The sequence below is a fragment of the Fistularia commersonii genome, chromosome 29 (genome assembly GCF_037954325.1).
Source record: "Fistularia commersonii isolate RoL2024-O1a breed Wild chromosome 29, RoL_Fcom_v1.0, whole genome shotgun sequence".
NCBI classification, from domain to species: Eukaryota; Metazoa; Chordata; class Actinopteri; order Syngnathiformes; family Fistulariidae; genus Fistularia; species Fistularia commersonii.
In genome coordinates, this window is record NC_141312.1 from 3,458,582 (window position 1) to 3,479,038 (window position 20,457).

A 20,457-nucleotide genomic window follows, 5' to 3' on the forward strand; every position below is an offset into this window, starting at 1 on the left:
AGGACTGGCGGGGATGCGAGTCCCGTTAAAACAGCACAAAATTGACAAAATCTAGAGAGAGAATATAAAATCATCAGATGTGAAAAGATCAAAATTTCAGTGACATGCACTTAAAGCGGGTCGTTGCTGGAGAATTCCAAAGCTTCCTTTTCAGATTTGCTTAATGTGAGTCGCGCGGAAACCCAACCGCGTCAGGAGAAGCCGCTTAGCGGCATTTCACGAGCTTTCATCGTCCCATCAAAACAAAAACCGAGTCACCGCAATCCTTTTCTATCACATTGCATGATTACATTGCATCGCAATTTTGCAGAGACACGTGCAGGGGTTCTGTGAGATTTGTCAAAATGAATTTTGTTTTTTTCCCCTACTCTGTTTTCCGCGTCGTGCGAATCTTTTCATGTTGGCGGCGTGTGCGAATGTGATCGGCTCATAATGACCTTTTGCACCGAGGCGCTCGACTGGATCGTTTCGTTCGAGTAAAAAAAAGGTGAGAACAATCCCGCCCCCTCCCCCAAATAAAACATGCTAATGTGTTTTAACAAGTTTAGTTCTCACACATTATATACATGCTTTGTGCCAAAAAAAACAAAATACATTTGTTTTAAAAATGTCCGTAGAGATTAAGCAATGACAAATGCAAAATAAAAAGTCAACAGATAAGGAGGCTAATATACAAATTTGAAGGAATACGGGGGGGATCCAGAATTTATAACAGCAAATTTTCACAATCAACCACATTTTAGCAGACACAATATACAGCAGGGAGTTTATAACCATTAAACAAAAATTATTAGAAACGTGTTTCTTTTTTTTCCTTTTTCTTTTTTTTAAATATAAAAAACATGGTTTTGCTCACATTCGCAAAAAAAATAAAATAAAAGAAATATGATGCACTGAAATTCTTTCTTGTCATTTTTCCGCTCCAGATCGGAACAGAAGATCCATTCGTTGGCAAAGGAAAAAAAAAAGGAAAAAAATCAAAACCGAAAAAATCAAAAACCAAAAATTTATCAATTTACTCAAGACATTTTTGTGCTTCTCTATTTATCCTCAGTTTTCAGTTTTGGACAGGAGGCCCCTGCAGATCTATGAACACACACACTATTTATTCTTTTCCTACTCATATTTTTTCTTTTTTTTTTTTTTTTTATAATTTTTTTTTTTTTTGGCTTGAAGACCCCATGAAATGGAAATCAAAATTTACCGGCGCAGGGAAAATAAAAGCAGATTAAAGTGGCTGAGAGTGGAAACCATAGCGATGATTGGACCAGAGTGTTACAAAGAAGATATTCGGCGGTGATTAAAAATGATATTGCACAGTGTTTTTGTACTGAGACTGGATTCTTGAGGGAAATATTCAAATGCACACACTTGGAGCACAAACATACACACCGGTCATATTGATTTTATCAGCCTTCCAGAGATGCACGGGCAACGTCGGCCAAATCAGCGTTCGGCTCGATTTGGAGTCGTTCCCGGCAGGCGTCCGGCCAATATCGCTATATTTGGTCAAAGTCAAAGCACGTCGCCGCCCCAAATGTCAACACCCACAATTAGTCGTTCCTCGAACGTCTTTTCAGGTTGACGTGCGGTTAAAGAGACGCTTCTTCATCTCAGCCCGGTTCTCGCCTCCGACTTGAACGTAAAGGCCGTCGGTCGTTTTACGAAGGATATCTCTCCGACCTTGAACCGTCATCGGGCGATGCGGGTATCGGAAGACGACATTTGAGTCGGCGAGAGCGTCTTTTCGCGTCTCATAAATTCCACTTTTGGCTGGGTTCTAGCGCAAACGAGAAGCACCTGTCGTCGTCCCTATTTTTCCATCTTTTTACTCCCAAATCGATCGCAATGCTCATTTCATGGGATCCGTAAGCCTCACGATATTTTTCAATGTGACATTAACATCAACTAAATTATAAAAAAGTGAAAAGCTAAGCTTATTTCAATATCATTTACACAGCTGTTCAAAGAGTAGTGATTGTTTTCTTTTTTTTTTTTTTTCTCTTATTTCCCGTTGAACCCCCATAACGTGAATAAGAAATGGCTGTAAATCGTCAGCTTAAAGTTACGGGATCGGCGTGTTTGGAGCTCGGACAGACGGGAGCACACGGGGACATCCAGCCGAGCAAACACTTTCGCACTCTTACTCGAGTTTATTTGATTAAATGCTTCCTCTAGCATCTTTCATATATTTTTGGTGTGTATTCTCTGCTCTAAATATCACCACACTACCCTTTAGCCCCTAGCTTAATATTGAAAATCATACTATACACGTATCTGACCAACCTTGCTACGGTGTTACACAAAGCCTTCTTCTTATCTTACAAGGGTCAGCTGTTTAATTACAAGTTCTATTCAAAGGACGGGAAGGTGGCTCATCTAAAAGTACCATATTCAGTGTGATAGATATGTAATAAGGCGTATCAACAGCACAGATCTTCATTCAAAAAAACCCAAAATGCAATGCATAATCAAAAGCCGTGAGCTAAGCAATGAAACGATGGCCCGGCTAACCATCTACGAAGCATTTACATTGCTACCGACAGACGATAAAATGAAGGCATTGACAGAAGTTCAATGGCGTCTGTATTTTTAGGCACCGTGTTGATGTGGTATATGATATGTGTTTGTGGGAATGTGTGAGAAAATGTGTTTACGTGTCGGGGTGGGGGGGAGGGGGGGGGGTTATCATAAGAAGCAGTCATGGTAGATATACAGAATTCCAGGTATTTAATTCAAAAATGAGGGGATTGCGATCGGAATCTGTGAAAACCGCCTACCCACAAAAAAAATAAAAATAAAAATAAGGGAACTGGTAAGAAAGGACAAGATGTAAATAGTAAAAAGGGGCTCAACCAAAGGCTAAATGAAAACAACCGGGGAGCCTTTCTGTCTGTGGGTTGCCTTGTTGACTGAATCAAGCGGTGGACAGATGAGAGAGGGGGGGGGGAAAGGGGGGAGACAAAAGGAGAAACAAAGACGTACAGATACTGGGAGAAGGAAAGGGGGAAGAGAGAAAGCTGCGCCGCTTCCTCCCAAAGTCTAAATGAAGTATTCTTTCTTTTCCTCCGCGTGTGCGTGGTTGCCCTCAGCGTTGATGATGGCCGTGTCGGCATCGGGCGCGTCGTCCGCTCCTTTGGCCTCATTTGTCAAGTATGTTCCTGTGGAAAACAAAAACACACAAACACACGCACATTTGTTTCAAGGAAAGCAAACACAAACAGCAGTCCTGCCCCGCGTTTGTTGCCCGAGGTGAAAAACAAATCTGAAGACAACATCGGCGATGCTACATTATTCATATAGCATTCCTTCAACGAGGAGAAGCCTGGATGGTACATGATATGCAAATAGAGCAAAGTGGGTGCGTAAAAAACCCTGCAAGGATTCAGCTGAAGAGCATTCACACCTTTGGTGCGTTCGATGGTGCAAGTTAAGCCTGGCACTCTTGATGCAGTGCAGACCTCAGTTACAGTTACAAAATACACACACGCACGTATTTATATATACTGCATATATGTTTACTGTGTATACACAGAGTGGTTGACAGACAGAGTTCTGACAGCTTCCTTTAGGTGAAAATGTTCAGTAATTGGTGTGATTTTACCCGTGCAGCTAAGTTTCTCATACTGCCTGGGTGTCATCGAAGTGTGAATATATTATTATCATTACTATTATTATTAACCATCCTTCCATCACCTGCCGCTTATCCTGCAGTCAGGGATATGGAGGATGCTGGAGCCTTTCCCAGCTGAAATGGGGCGAGAGGTGGCCAACACCCTGGACTGGGCGCCAGTCAATCGCAGGACCACTTATACTGACAAACAACATTCACTCATTTGGGGCAATGCTCCCAATTTATTATTATTATTATTATTATTATCATTATTATTATCAGTAATAATAACACTGGTAGTACTACTACTACTAATAATAATTAATAACAATAAGAGTAATGATAATAATGGTATTATTATTATTATTATTATTATTATTATTATTATTACTATTATTATTATTATCAATACTAATAACACTGATACTACTACTACTACTAATAATAATTACAATACCAATAACAGTAATGGTAATATTATTGGCTATATTAGTTATTTATTACTATTTATCATCATGATTAGTGATTATAACACTATCATTATGATATAACATTTTTTAAAATATATAACAAATAAATCTTTTATTTATTATGATAATTACTATTATTATTATCATTATTATCATTATTAGTGCTTATAATATCATCATTATGATATAACATTTTCTAAAATATATAACAGATAAATCTTGTAATTATAATAATTACTATTATTGTTATTATGATCATTACTATTATCATTATTATCATCATTGTGCGATGGTTAACATGTGAAGGGTTCATTTGAATGTTGATACATTCATGAAATGATCAGGATAATAAAGATAAAAAGGCGTCTCCGTTCTTTACGTAAGGAACATTGAAAAACTATCATCTGGAGACGTAGAGAAAGTTTTTGTAGTGCCCGTTGAGACAGGTGTCCGCTGTGCTTTTTACCTTTATGCCTGGCCAGGTATCTTCCCAGGACAATGATTAAACACAAGGTGACAAAGACCACGACGGCCACCACCCCTCCGATCAAGGCGTGGTCGGTGCCGTGTTGCCCGAGAGCGTTGGGATCTGAAGAGAGACAGAAACAAAAAAAAAAAAAAAGAAAAAAAAAAGGAGCAGATGAGGGCACGGCTCGGCGAGGTGAGGCGGCGAGGGCACGGGAAATATAACAGCCCGATGATGGAGAGAGATTATTTCCAGCTTGTTCGTGCTCTAATGATCATCCCTCTTTCCATTTACATCATCCAGTCCGAGCGGCTCCGCCGAGATATCTCCCGGAGAATAATGGAAACGGAGAGCGAGAGGAGGAGAGACACGCGTTCGGCCTGCAAAGCCGACGAGAGAAAGAATGAAATGAGGAGTCGGTAAAAAAAAGAAGGAGTGAATAATTCAGGACCAACCCCGCGGTGCTGCAGGAGTCCCCAACATGCAAAACCAGGGCAGGAGCGGAAGAGCGATACACGGTAAATAAATCATCGCAAAAAAATAAAAATAAAAAAAAAAAATTTAAATAAATAAACCCTTTTTTTTTTTTTTCAATCTTTTTTGGAGAGAAAGGGAATGAATCAGGTATTAAGGGACGCTGTAGGTTAAAAACGCCGGCAGCATCCCGGTCGAGTCAGGAGCGAGAGAAGAATCATCAACTCGTTCGCACTTTTCCATTATCGTCCGTCCGTCCGGGAGCCTCTTGCAGGTAAGAGAAAGGATGTGACAGTGACTCGCCGCGGGTGAACGCCACGGTGACAGCGGCGGCGACGGAGACGGGTTACGGAAAACCCTGTATTATTCACATCCGTCGGTGACACCTGAAGAATTAGCACTCGACTTATTATCCCGGGCCGGGCGGCGGGGCGAGGCGTGCACCGCCCTGTCGCCGCGTCTGCGGATTCATGATGGCTGGAATATGGCAATGTCAAAGAAGGGTAAGTGTTGATGGAAGGGCGGTTTAGACACACACCGCACGTCGTGTATCGACGTTCCCTCTTCAGTATTCTCCTTATTTTTTAGTTGTTTTTTTTCCCCGGCTGCCCATGTGGCCAAATTGAACAGCTGGCCCGCTCCCGCTCTATAACTCTCCACGGTCTGAATGACCAGGCCTTCACACTTCGGTGCTTCCCAGGTGACAAACACGCACGGATACCAACTCACACACACACACACGCGCGCGCAAACGCATGCATGGTTTCACTGTACCGCGGTCACGCTTGGTCAGTGGAGTGGAGAGTAGAGGAATGTTCCCGCAGCTACGGCCCGGCAGGCCGAGGACTCTGGGCGTTTGGTTACACACACCGCCGTCTCTCTTTACCTCTTTCTGTCAAGACGTTGACAGTGTGTTTTTTTTTTTTTTTTTTTTGCTATTATACACACTCACCATCTTGATTGCCGCGCTCCAGTTCGAGGCGACGACCACGCGAGCGATGCGTAACAGCCCGGCGGTTGCAGCCGCCGGGGCCGCGCCGGCGTTATATCGCGGGGGTCAAACTTTTTCCTACGGTGGAATTTTAAGATAGGAATAATACTTGGGCTGAACATCTGAAATGATGCAAGCTTGCAGAGCTTTTCTCTTCCTTTTGGGTCGAACCCTCTCCTCTGCATCCTCTTCTCACACACCAGGTCCTCTTTCCCTCTCTGGTCTTCCTGCCTTCGGCTTCCTTCTACCCAGATCTTCACCAACTCTCCCCTCTTTCGTCTTCTTTATCCTTTCCCCGCACACATCCTGCCTATTTCTGTTGATTTATTTTATTCATTGCTATTGTCGCTCTAGTGATATTCTCGTTTAGTTCTGGTTGTGTATTTTTCAACCTCACCGTGCAAATATGTTGTCTATTATCATCCCTGTTGTTGTTGTTGTTGCTGCTGTTTATTTATTTGTGGATGTCTTGCTATCTTCTCTTGATATTTTTATATTTTTTATATTCATAAAAAATATAAAATATGGCTTTATTTTCATTTTTTTATATTTATATATTTCTTATGCTTTTTATTCTTTTATACTTTAAACCTTTTATACTTTATACATTTTTATTTTTTTGACATTCTAACTCGGCAGTCGGCCATTTATGGCTCTTTTGGTGACGGCATATGACTCCCAGGCAATTTTGAGTTGAAAAAGAAAAAAAAAGTTTGGAATAAGTTTACATAAGTTTTAAAAAATAAGTTTTAAAATATATTTTTTAAAGTAAAAAAAAAAAATTAGTTAAAAGATAAATGTCCGGGTCACCCGTCGGTCGGGTCGGGAACCATGGGCTTTCGAGCTCGTCGGGGTCATTGTAAAGGTGAAGAAATTAATTTAATTTTTTTATTTTTTTTATTTTAATTAATTTTATTATTTTAATTTTTTAATAACCAACTAGTTTATCCGCTTCAACCCACGTAATGGAAATGATGGCGAAAAGAAAAAAAAAATTACCGTGCATTCCAGGCTGCGCGGACAGAGGAATTTGCATTTGGATCTGCGGTATGTCTAATATGTTATGATAAAATTGCATCGCTGAAACGGTCAAATCAAACGAATCCATGCAGCATAAAAGGCAAGACATATCTAATTTATTAGACTATATGGCTTTTGATGAAATATGTTTAGAAATATTTGGCTTTTATGGCTCTCCCAGTCAAAAAGCTTCCTGAACCCTCTTCCAACTGGATTTTCCCCTAAAGGGATGATTTATCTCATCTCATCTTATCTTATCTTATCTTATCTTATCTTATCTTATCTTATCTTATCTTATCTTATCTTATCTTATCTTATCTTATCTTATCTCAGTCTGTCCCTCCGATGGACTCCTTCCTGATCCTCTCCGTCCTCGTTCCAAAAGAAAACGTCTAAATTTGCGTCCCGCCTCGTCTCCTACGCCTGAACTTTCACTGAGGCCGTTTTAAAGTTAGAGGAGAAAAAAAAATCGTCTGTTTTCAGAGTATTTTTCAGGCTCATTTTCAGTTTGAAAAAAAAAAGAAAAAAGAAAAACGTCAAGTCCTCGACGCCTCACTGCTGCTTGGCTCAACAAAGCTTCCGACTCAGTGCGAATTTCTGAATTTCAATCAAAATATAATCGCGGAACAGCGAAGCGGAGCTTGACTTCTTTGCCTCGCCGGGAGAATATGAGAAAAAGCGGCGCCGATCGTTTGGCGTCGCTTGCGTCACGACCAGGCAACAGGTGAGCTCAGCCGGAGGCCTCGCCGTAAAAGACGGCGGCGAGAGGTGGCGGACGCATGACGCTGTTCTGCGTCTCCACACCTGCACAAATGTGTCGGTAATTGCCATTTACAGAGTCGACTCGTACGTATCGCTCAACCTTACAGTAAATCTACGCCGACTGCAGCCATCAAAGAGGAAGCGGGCTTCACATTTTAAACCGCTTCCTTGCCGACGGTGGTCGAATATCTGATTTCCAGCGGACTACTCCGGCAAGAGAAGCCCCGACACATGTTTTAAATATCACCGACTCGCAATTTGTGAATGCTTTTCATGTGTGGGACTTCAAAACGTGGTTCATCCGCGCTGTTGTTATGTATTCTGAAGCGGTCCGCCGCTGCTCACAGGAGAAGAAAAATGCAGTGAGGGCGTGTGAAGACACACGGAGGAAATGAAAAAAAATAGAGATTGATGGACAGGGGGGAAAAAGAAAAACAAAACCCCTGAAATTTCAGCTGGAGAAAGACGGAAAGCAGAGGAAGACGGGGAGGAGTGGGATCCAGGGAAGATGGTTATACATTTTTATGGCTTCGAAACACATTATCTTTTAATAGGGGCACATACATTCTTCTCTGTGTGATTTAATATGAGAGCATGGCAGACCAAACTCCTCTTTTAATATTTATAACACTCCTTGTCGCCTGGCTTCGCAAGTTGGGCTTGTTTAATAAATGAAAGAGGTTAGGGGCTTCTATAAGGCACTGCTTGGCCAGACTAAACCAAAAATGTTACTCTTAAAATGTGTTTGACTGAGGCAGAAACACACAGTTGCCAAAGTACTGATGCAGCCATGGAGCTGGATTTCAGCTATAATCAAACAAAAAACATAGGATGGGATAGGATGGGATAGGCTAGGATAGGATGGGATGGGATGGGAAATAATAGGATAGTTAAGATAAGATAAAAATAAAAATATCGGATAAATATTCAGAATAAATGAATGGGCGGACCTCCTCTGTGATAAGGTGCGCCTCCTTGAGAGGAAGTGCAACAAAAAGCTTTACAGGGTTTACACAGTTTATGCAATGTTGTCACATTAATAAAACCATCCCTTTGCAAGTATACGACGTAACTTACAACTATTTCAATTAAAATCAAAAACTGAAACCAAGGATTTAAGACTTTCACCGCTGCTGCTATTATTCAGGTCTCTTTATAGTTTTTCTTATTTCTTGCTATGTGTCACCTGTTTTACCTTTTTCTAAGATGCACGCCTTCCAAAGCCAAAAAAGCTACCGATCTAAATTTCATTATGCATCGCATAACAGCAATTTACTGTCCTCATCTGTATTATTGAAAAAAAAAAAAAACAGTTTCAAGGATTTGTTTCCGCCTGAAATTCCTTCAATTCCCTCTGTGACAAACTGCTCCAAAAATATAGTGTTATTCTCCAATTCCTCGCACATTTCTAGTTTCCAAGCAAAGTCATATTTCCTGAAGTGTAATGCATTTGACAACAGTCAGTTCCTCTTGAGGCCGCTGCTTTGCAGTGACCTTCGTCTGTCCTGTTTTCCACGATCGATCGTGACGTCTTCTAATTTCAGATGTTTTACATGGAGAGAGTGGATGTGATTTCCATCCCCCCGGAGAAGCCCCGGATCAAAAATTGTTCCGTCCGTTCAGTAAAGCAGCTGCTCTTCTTTTCCTTTGGCAGCCATGATTGAAGAGCCGTCCCGGAAGTAACCCCCTTTTTTTTTTTAAATTTCGTCTTCGGCCTTATTGTATTTCCTCTTATTCATCCGTCTGTTTTTTTTTTTTTGTCCGTCTATTGTGCCTTTTTAATTCTATCTATCTAGCTGTTCATGATTATGTCCCACTTTGCGGGGAATAATTATGTTTTTTTTATCTGTGACAATATGTAAAAAAAAGAAAATGATTAAGTTGATCACACATTATTTTGGTCGTTCCAGGCTGACCCGTGCTCCGGACTGTGTGATAAAAACACAGCGCGAATGCAATTCTTTGCTGACGATTATCTTTTTTTTTTATTTTTCTAGATTATACTGAACTCATGAAGCAATAGATTTAGCTGCTCACTGTTCTTGTGGATCTGCATTGTTCTAAAGGACATTTTCTGTATGTAAAATAATGAGTCCATCTGTAAACAAGTTATTGTATATATCTAACTATGTTGTCTATTTTATCCCTGTTGGTTTCAGCCCATTTGCATCCTGCTTATTTTGGTTATTTGTTATTGTCATTCTCTTTATGTTCCTATCCCTTTTGTTGTCATTTTGGTTGTTTATTTTATCCTTACTGTCTTTTTTTTTCCATTCTGTTGTCCATTCTTATCCTTGTTATTGTTGTTGTTCTCTTTGCCATCTATTTATTTATGGATGTCTTTGGCTATCCTCTAATTCTTTCCCTATTTATATTTATATTCAAATTTATTGATACCATAACTCTTACACTGCTGTGAAAAAAGAATTTCGCCTATGGGGATCAATAAAGTTTATCTTATCTTATCTTATCTTATCTTATCTTATCTTATCTTATCTTATCTTATCTTGTCTTGTCTTGTCTTGTCTTGTCTTGTCTTGTCTTGTTGGCCACAAGTAATAGGTTCAAATATCCTCTCGACTGGATGGTTTAAATCACAAACAGGCTTTAATTCAATGTTGAGGCAACTCACAGGGATTTAGGGCCAGAGAGTGAATTACAAAATTTCTCATTACGAACGAAATGTGCATTTGTGGGTTTGCGAAAAAAACATCAGCGCACTTTTTTTTTATTATTTGCACTGGACAACCTGGAGGCAAGAGTGTGACTATTTTATTTGCTACCAATTAAAGTGAAGTTTTTTTTTGCGTGCGACAGCTTATATATTTAAAAATAACATGAGGTATGATACAACTGGATGCCCGCGCGGATTTTTCCGCGACCACGGTGAACCGATGTCGGAGACAAACAAAGTACCGGAGAGGAAGTAGCGGGAAAAAGCGCCCTGCAGACTTGACTTAAACAATGAGTCAATTATGCCCAACTTTTTGGCTGAGACGAGAAATTTACCAATCTGCATGTAACGCCGGTGTAGCTGCCAAGATGAAAGAGTCCCTGGAGGCTGTCACAGAAGGACAAAAGGCCCATTTGTGTTTACATCTGAAAAAAACGCACGCAGGAATTCGAGATCGACGAGTTATGGGCGGGCGTGGTGGCGCGGGGGGGGGAGGATATGTGCGCGTTTGTGCATCATACCGCATTACTGCGCGGAGCGTGAGGAATAATTAGATCCTAAAAACAAATTACTTTTTCTAATCATTCAATAAAGCCTCACACATGGTCTTGGACTCTATCGTGAATATTCAACCATCTCCCTCTCTCCTCTCAGAATGGAAATGAAGTCATAATCAAAACAAGACAATTAATCACATGAATTCATTAAGTTACATGCAATAATCAATCCATCAAAGTAGCCCCCCAAACTTTCCGTGAAACCTACAATCTCTTCCAAAACAGCGTTGGAAATACAACAAAAGAAGAAAGATAACCTGTTGTAACTTAATCACAGTCATATTGCTTTGGATATTTTCCTCCCGTGGAATTCATTATGCTGATGGCGAGTTCGGCGGAGCCTCATTGCGTGAGCCGCCTGCAGACAAAGCGCTGCGGATACAGAAATGATGTCGGAGGACACGAGTTGCCACCGAGAGCCCCCGAAGTCGTCCTCCCCCAATCCCCCCCCCCCCCCCCCCTCCCCTCCTCCCCGGGGGGAAGCTGAGAAGAATGACTAAACGAGCAAATAAAACTTCGACGTCGACGAAAGAAAATTAGACCGCCCCTTGTGTGCCTGCATAGGTGTGTGTGTGTGTGTGTGTGTGTTTCTGCTGCGTGTCCTCTGCCGCCCGGATTAAATGAGTGTAAGGGCTAATACATGTAATTCATAACACTCACCCTACAATCTAATGATTTCTCTTTTCTTGTTCGACACTTTATTCCAAATTGTTCCTATACTTCTTCCCCACAGCGAGTTAATGTGACAGGTCATCAATAAGCCGGCTCAGCAATAAGCGAAAAGACCTTTGCATTATGTTTTAATTTCTCCTGTGTGCCTCGGCTTCGTGGCGAACGGGGGATGGACGGAAGAAGGTGGGTGCTGTTCAATATTTAACGGTTGTCCCCCGGGGGATACTGCCGCAAGAACACGGTATCCCTGGTTTAAAACACAGATAGCAAATATCTCCCGTGGACTTTTGGTCACAAGATATTGTTTTTTCTCCTCATCAAGTGGTCTTAGGTGTTCTTAAAAAAAAAAAAAAAAAAAAAAAATCGATAGCAATAGAATAAGCGGTTACTGTTAGCGGTTACAACGAAAATTGTTGCCTCGCTTATTGAATTTTCCCAGCAGGTCCCTTTTCTGTGTAAAGCAGACGGAATAGGTGAATTCAGGGTTAAACACGAGCATCCATGGAGCACATTGTGTCCTTCTCATCGCTAAAACCGCGATATTTCACGTCTCTCGGTAGCTCTGCTGAACACAGGATAAAGCCATATTGCAGATCTATCGGTAAAAAACAAGGGGAAAACGTTATTTTGCTTGATATTCAGCTAAACCAAATTTGTGTACATTTATCTGACCCCAGACAGACACAAAATATATTGGGTCTGTGTTCTGTAGACTGGATTTTTTAAAATAAATTTCTTACTGATGCTTTTTTTTTTTGGATAATTTCTCAAGAATTTCTACATTTTTGTCTTCATTTTTCAATTTATTTCAGGATATATTTTGAAGAATCTTCTTTGAAAATATTCTTGGATTTTTTTTTATTTCACGGTTAATTTCTGATATTGAGTTTTTTTTTTTTCATTTAGACTTTACTAGAGAAGGGGGCGCTTTGGCCCCACCGTCCAATTTACAAGCTCATCTACCAGCGGCCGGGGGTTTGGAGGGTTGATGGTGTCGATTGAGGCGGGATTGCGATCTCAGACCTGGCCTCGGTATTTCTCCAGCCTTGTTCTTGCAATTCAGTGGACTTTTCCAGAACACCTCTGAAGGTATCCGGCAGTGGCCTCCTCATTGTTGCCATTTACCAAACAGAAAAGATGATTTATTTTACATGTAACATGAAACACTTATTCTCACATGCATGATGTTTCGAGCAAAAAATAGGCTCTTTCTCAGATGCTTATCGGAAATATGTGTTAAATGTTATTGCGGCGCCATTTTTAAAGAGAAATGAATGATCATGTGATCATGTGAGCTGTAACTTATTTGTTAACGCACATTTCCGATAAGCATCTGAGGAGGAGTGTTTTGTGTTATATGTAAAATAAATCATCCTTTCTTTTTGGAGCATATTTTTGGCGTGCAGATTTTTTCCAAAAACTCTACTAAGTTGGATTTTTTGGTCCTCACTGGGCAGTAGATGTGTGTGTGTTTTTCTTTTCTGACGCCTTCAGATGGTAAAGCAGCTCCAATGGAAATTATCTTTCTGTATTAATAGATCTATGCATGTTTTCTTTTTTTTATTTTGTGACTTTAAGCCTTTAAAGAAAGTTAACAAATAATTGGAAACTACATTTCCAACTGAGTAGCAAGGTGCTAAATACTTTATAAGAGGGGAAAGTCTCCTCATCTTTCAATGTTGGCAGTACAAACCTTGGAGCAACAATCCGAGCTCTCGTTTCTAGATCCCCTAGGAATGCAGTTTAATAAAACACGGAACTTTCGTGAATTTACGTCGTCTGACTGTCCGACGGCACGGCGTCCCGAAAGCTCCAAGGTTTAAGACGACGACACTTTCGTCTTCCGCATCAAGCGGTAACATGGGCGCGGTGACCCCGTCCGCTGTGACCCTCCGAGGCCCTAAAGAGCCAGCGACACGGAGATAACAACTCCAGCTTGTGAATAAACATGATGTCTTGATTTGCCGTAATAACAGAACCAATCACCCACGGATGCCGGACGCTGTCAGATTTGGATGACATGCACATTAAAATGCATCCAGCCTGAACTAATGCTCTATGTATTAAGACAACTACAAATAAGGGAGTTAAAACTTTGGGCTATAGAATGTTTCCGTCTATTGACGGTTTAGACAACATATAATAATTGCGGTTTAGTGACCAATGTTAGTAAATATATGTCACTGAATTACCCAGAATACACACACGACTGAAGACAGAATCCACGCTCTCTTCGTGCGACTAAAACATCAAAATATATTCCGCGAAAAAAAAAAAAAAACTCTTCCACCATTTTCCCCTCCTACCATTTTTTATATTGAAATGAGCAACATTAGTTTCGAGACTTCCTTCACTTAGATGCGTGATTGATCATGCCATAGCATATCTCATTTTTCCTAGGTGAAGTGTTTCAAATCTCTCATGTTGAAGGAACATCTGCCCAGAACCTTTCTCGCCGATGTTTCCACGCTATCAGACATTGTCATTTCACTGTGATTTATTCCATTCGCAGGTTTTTTTTCTTTCGGAACTGGATACCTTAACAAACATTTAATCAAGCCATTTCCCGTGTTTGTTTCTTCTTTTATTGATTTTGAATGCCTTTCTTCATGTCATTATCAAATGATTCTGATGAGTCCATCTCAGTGACCAAGATACCTTTCACTTTTGTCCAGCAATTTATCTAGATTCCCATTTTTGAAATCCCCCTTCAGGTCCTATTCTCTGTTTGCGGAGCTCCTTCCTGGTAGGAAGTCCGGTAGTATGTCTGAGACCAGGCTGAAATCCATACGGGTCGATTAGCCGGAGAAACAGCGACTGATGTACCGCTGGGATTTTTTTCTTCAATCATACAAAATTCATTTTTATCTCAGAGGTCTTATAGAACTGCCCTTTTGCACCTGCTCTACCAACTCGTTGTGGGTTGGTGATATTGCCTATACCCCGTACATACATATATCTTCATATACCGTCCGGACTATGAGCCGCTACTTTTTCCACATGCTTTAGCCTCGTCACATCGGACCGAATAAATCATGAAATTATACATGACATTACATTACAGTCATTTAGCAGACGCTTTTATCCAAAGCGGCTTGCAAGAAGTGCAATTCAGTCTCCGAAGATCCCAAGTACCAGTCGTCGGAGGTCAGAGGTGACCACTCAACCGAATAGCCATCTCAGAACCATATACATACATACATTTATTTCATCCTTTTTTTTTTTGGCGGGGGGGTTGGGGGCTTAGCGCGATTAGTAGGGTAGTGCTTAGTGAAGAGGTATGTATTCAGCTAACGGCGAAAGATGGGCAGCAACAGAGACCGAAAGGAGCCGAGACCGGTTCCATCGGCAGCCGGGGGCTCCAAGCGATGGGGTGGACGGGAAGGTACATGTGGCTCGACCATATCCTGGAGATAAGACAGGGCCGTCCCATTCACTGCCCGGTAGGCGAGCTCAAGGGTCTTGAACTTGATGCGGGTGGCTACCGGTATGTAAGGACATAAGAAGGGGAGTTGTGTGGGAGAATTTGGGATGGTTGAACACCAGACGGGCTGATGTTTTCTGAATAAGCTCCAGAGCCTGATGGTCAGCGCCGGGGCACCGGCAAGGGGGGAGTTGCAGTCGTCCAAACAAGAGATGACTAGAGCCTGGATGAGCATCTGCGCCGTATCCTCAGTGAGTAAACTGCAAATCATCCTGATGTTGTAGAGGAGAAATCTGCAAGAACGTGCGACCGCTGCCACGTTCGCTGAGGACTCGCAGTTGGGGTTGGCCTTACCACGGTGTTGTTGATGGTGATGGTCAGATAACTGTATATAACTGCGCGCTTGTAAATAACTTGTCTATTTATTTCTATTTTTATAAAAAACCTGTCCATACGCCAAGCCGGGAGCTCTCATTGCAAAATGTGCACTGCGCCTGCATAATGACAATTAAAAATCTTGATTCTTGAATGATTCCCGAAATCACGTGAAACTCTGAGGCCGTTCCAACACCGACGACTTTAAATGGTTTTAGTGCGCAGGAGGAAGGCAAAGATAGCGACCAGCTGGAGTAGAACACAGCGGGGAAAGAAAATAGATGGATGGATGTACTTTTTCTTGTGTTATTTATTATTAATCTTTTTCATCACCCGTGTTACAAACACTGTTTGGAAAAAAGTATTTATGTATTTGTGGATGTATCGGATGTACCGGTATGTATTTAATTAAAAGTAAAAAAAAAAATGTTTGTGTAAATATCTCATGTTACAACATGGACTCCTGCGGCCTATATATGAAGACATATATTTATTTGTTCATCTTTAGTAGGTGTGGCTTATATTCAGGTGCGCTCAGTAGTCCAGAAATTAGGGTACCTTCGGCGTTTGCCGAAATATGTCCTCAAACTTGCTTAGCTCACGGCTTCAACACATTCATTCATTTACTGCCATCACAATCATAAACAGCTAAAACTTAATCTTCGTTTCTGCACTTTAAATGCAGCACTACATATGGAACTACTGCTATTTAAACTCCTCACTGTTGCACCTGCACTTTGTGAGTTGCGCTGCACTCAATGTTTTACTTGCACTGCACACACCGTTCATATTTATAATAATGTTTACAATAACTATTTATTGCCAATACAAATCCAAATGCACCGTGGACAGCAAAGTAAGAATTTCATTGTACAGGGAAACATGTTTCCACACTGCACGTATGAAAATAAATACTTTGAATTTATGCAGCGGATCCGGCGCTCAGGGTCGTGAAAGCCCTGCTGTCATTGGGCGAGAGGCGGGGTTCGCCTTGGATCGGTCGCCGGTTGATCCCTTTCACTCCCCCAAGTCACAATTGTCAGTTCAATGGTCTCCGGTTAACTTTCTGCATGTTTTTGGACTGTGAGTGGAAATTCACCAATTTTATTATTTTAATTTCTAACCACCACTGACCACTTCACATCCCTTATAACACCTGATCCAGGCTTGGTTTTCGCAGGGATTTGGTTTCTCTCCTTTTAGATAAAAATCATTTGGTCTTTAGCGATCTACTTTCAGCATTCAACAGAAGACATTGTTTATACATCCCATATTGCAAATATCAAAAATTGTTTTATTTCAAGATTTAAACTTGATTGCTTTGTTTTTATGCCAGATTATTTTCACATGCTTAACTTTTGGCTTTTTTAATACTTTTTTTAAACTTTACCCTTGTTTTCAGTTCCCCGTAAGCGCGGCCTTTGAACAACTTAGAACATAAGATTTTTGTCCTTCACATTATCGCCTGAACTTTTACACGCAGCTCCAAAACTCTACATGTCCTTAATGCATCACTCCGAGCATTTCGTCCACACTTTCAACACTAAGGTTGTACTCCCTCCACATATTTTCCATACTCATGCTTCCAACCACACAAAGCACATCTTTTTCTTCTTTGGCATCGCGTGCCTTACGGCTAAATTCTTAGCGTTTATAGAGCTGAATCTGTTTTGAGAGTATCCTCTTACCCTACATGCGAACGCACCAAAATACGTCTCTTTGGGGATTTCTTTTGCTGCAAAATCCGCCAACACCGATTCAGCCAACATCTTCTTTAATCCCTCAGCAACCTCTAACCCCCCCGAGTCCTTCTGTAGCTCATTTATACCAGCACTGAAGGGAATTCCAGAAACCGGTTCTGTGTTTCCGCTCCCGTTATGTTTTCCTACTTTTTAACCTTTGGACTTTTCCTGTCATTTCTTGGCCGTCTCCAAATGCGTCTTGCCACCGAGTCCGATAGGTACGTCCCCCTACATCCTCAGTTCCCTTTAAGTTCACTTCATTTGGCTAATTTTCTTAACTCTGCCCTTTTTTCCCCAAATCTTAACAGAAACTTTAGCAAGTCTGACCTTTCGTGCTTAATCCACACCGTCCTTACAATTCCTCGCTACCGAACACCATCATTCCTCCTTTCTCATTTCTCTCTAACTACCTTCCCACTTCTTCTAACTTATTCCCGCTCCCCCCTGCTCTTATCGTCTTTCTCATGAAGCACCGGGTTATAACCATCCATCTCCTGCCTCGGCATCCTTCCTGGGTCTTCAATGGACTCAGCAAGGATATGTAATTATCTGACTGATACGGGCCACGGTTCGATATCTCCGCACAATGTTCAATTGCAATGCCTAAACCGCCTGCCTGCTTCTGCAGGTGTCCACATGACTGAACAATGTGAGATGGGTTTTTTTTTTTGGAATGACTGGAAAATGGTCAGTGTTATGTCCAGCTAAATATTTGTACGCTCAGTCATTTCCCCCGATCGAAAGCTACAGTCGCTCCTCCATTCCAGAAAGAGAGCCGGAGACAAATGCGGAATTGTCCGACGAATAATCAAGAGCGTTTGCCCAGTTGCAGGCCGTCGGGTTTTAAGCTAAAGCGGGCCGAAGATGGCTTCACGAGCATTCGATACCTGGGAGGGCGCAGGGAGGTCTGAAGCGGTGGGTGGAGAACGTCAGGTGGATGCAAACCAAAGCGTTTGTATTTCTACAACGGTGCCGCTCAGTATCAGCCGTGCGCAGTATCATTTCACGAGCCCAAATACGCAAGGCCGGTCCGATTGTCATGTCTTACTATTACTGGACGGGTAGTTGAAAAGCAGTCACTTGAAAAGGGAGAACGAATTGCAACTTTTGAACCCTGTCCAATCCCTTGCCTTGGCCTTTGAATTCTCCTCAAGTGTGTAGGAACTGCTCTCTACGACAAGAGGACGGCGGGGATTCTTTTTATTTTGCTATCCAAAGAAGTTCTCCAGTAGCCCATGATTTCATGGATGGATTCACTGCGAGTTAAACCTCCGGTAGAAACCACCTTTCTGGTATCAGTTTTGGACAATTTAGCAGTATTTTCCAAGTTAGACATTGATTGTCTGAGGGTTGGTGGTGCATTTCTTCACATTTTTAGTTTTATCCACTGTTCCTCTCAGGTTCAAACTAATGGACCCAAGAAAAGATAACTTTTAGTGCGCGAGAAGATGGATATCATTTCTTTTTTCGGTGTCTCCACAGGCAGACGCCCCGGGAATGAATAACCGCTGTCTTCTCTGAAGCTTTCTTTTTTTTTCTGCGGCAACGTTTGGCTGCCAGGCCCGAGGTTGGCTGTGGGAATGCTGTTTATGAGAAGGTTATAGTAAATATTTTAAACTCCAAAGAAACCCTTGTGCGTACGAATCAACCTTTCAACACCGCAAGGTCAAAACTAATTTGCGATGCATGGAAAAGCAGTTAGCAGATTTAAGTGACAAAAGTCCTGGTTGGAGGAGAGAACAGTGCATGTGTGTCTGATGACATTGTGCAGACCTCTGATACTCTTGAGAGAGAATTATTATTGCCATTAGGTCTGACTAAATTAGCAAGATGATGTGTGTTGGGCGTACCTGTCAGCACTTCATTAATCAAGTGAATTACAGAACGCTGTTATGCATCATTTCTGGCATTATGGATTAAAAACAGGCATCTTTCTTGTATCTCTACTGTTTCTGCACTGTGGAGGTCAACAACATGGGAGGCCAAGGCTAATGGCGAGAGATACAGTCACGCGTTGGCTTTGCTCCACTGCCATAAAACAGTCCACAGTATCTGCCGTGGCAAACGCTATATGGCCAAAATAATCGTAGTCAGGTGTTCCAATCACTCCCATGGCCACAGGTGTATAAAATCAAGCACCCGGAGCTCAAATCCAGTCGTGAAATTTCCTCACTCCGAAATATTCAGCTGTATCGTAAAGCACGGAGGTGTTTGGGAACAACAGCAACTCAGCCACAAAATGGTATGCCGCGTAAAATGGCGGAGTTTGATCAGATAGTGCGAAGAGGTCGCCAACTTTCTGCAGAGTCAATCGCTACGGGCCTCCAAACTCGACGTGGCCTTCAGATGAGCTGAAGATCAGTGCGCAGAGAGATACATAGAATGGGTTTCCATGGCAGCATCCAAGCCACAAGTCATCAAGCGCAATGCAAAGTGTGGGTTAAAGCAGTGGTGTAAAACACGCCGCCGCTGGACTCTAGAGCAGAGGAGACATGATCTCTGGAGTGACGAATCACGCTTCTCCATCTGGCGATCTGACGGATGTGTCTGGCTTTGGCGGTTGCCAGGAAAACGCTACTTGTCTGACAGCATTGTGCCAAGTGTGAAGTTCGGTGAAGGTGGGGTTGTTTTTCAGGAGTTGGGCTCGACCCCTTAGTTCCATTGAAAGGAACTCTGAGAACTTCAGTATAGCAACATATTTTGGACAATGCATGCTCCTCACTTTGTGGGAACAGTTTGGAGCTGCCTCTTCCTTTTCCAGTATGACCGTGCACATGGAAGAACTTAACTTGCCCGCACAGAGTCCTGACCTCAACCCGATAGATCACATTTGGGATGAATTACAGCGGACACTGAGAGCCAGGCCTTCTCGCCCAACATCAGCGTGTGACCTCACGAATACGCCTCTGAAAGAACGGTCAAAAATTCCCCAAAACACACTCCTGAATCTTGTGGACAGCCTTCCCTAAGGACAGTGTATGCAATGGTGAACAATTTAGTTGCGCGTGAGGAAAAAGGGATGGAACTAACTTGTGATTCTCGTGCCTTCAAGGAGAAGATTGACAGGGCTCTATTTGTCTATTTTAGTTTAAATAACGTTTCACAACACATCCAAAGTGTGTTACATGAGCAATGGCGCAGTATCCAATGTTATGGAGACGTCTGTCAGAAATATGCAGATATACGCAAGCACAACTTCTGTAAGCGTTAAGGTCAT

General features: G+C 41.9%; 1 protein-coding gene across 4 annotated transcripts in view; it reads right to left on the minus strand.

Annotated features, from left to right (window-relative positions):
- Positions 1-529: 529 nt before the first annotated feature.
- The window catches only part of LOC147216692 (cell adhesion molecule 2-like), a 248,148-nt gene continuing 228,220 nt past the window's right edge, over positions 530-20,457 (minus strand). For all 4 annotated transcript variants that reach the window (XM_086176746.1, XM_086176744.1, XM_086176747.1 and 1 more), the window contains 2 exons: positions 4,550-4,672; positions 530-3,161 (listed from right to left, as the gene is read on the minus strand). In XM_086176746.1, the coding sequence (XP_086032872.1) occupies positions 3,043-3,161; positions 4,550-4,672 (242 nt within the window). In that variant the 3' untranslated portion in view covers positions 530-3,042. The remainder of the gene's footprint in view (positions 3,162-4,549; positions 4,673-20,457) is intronic.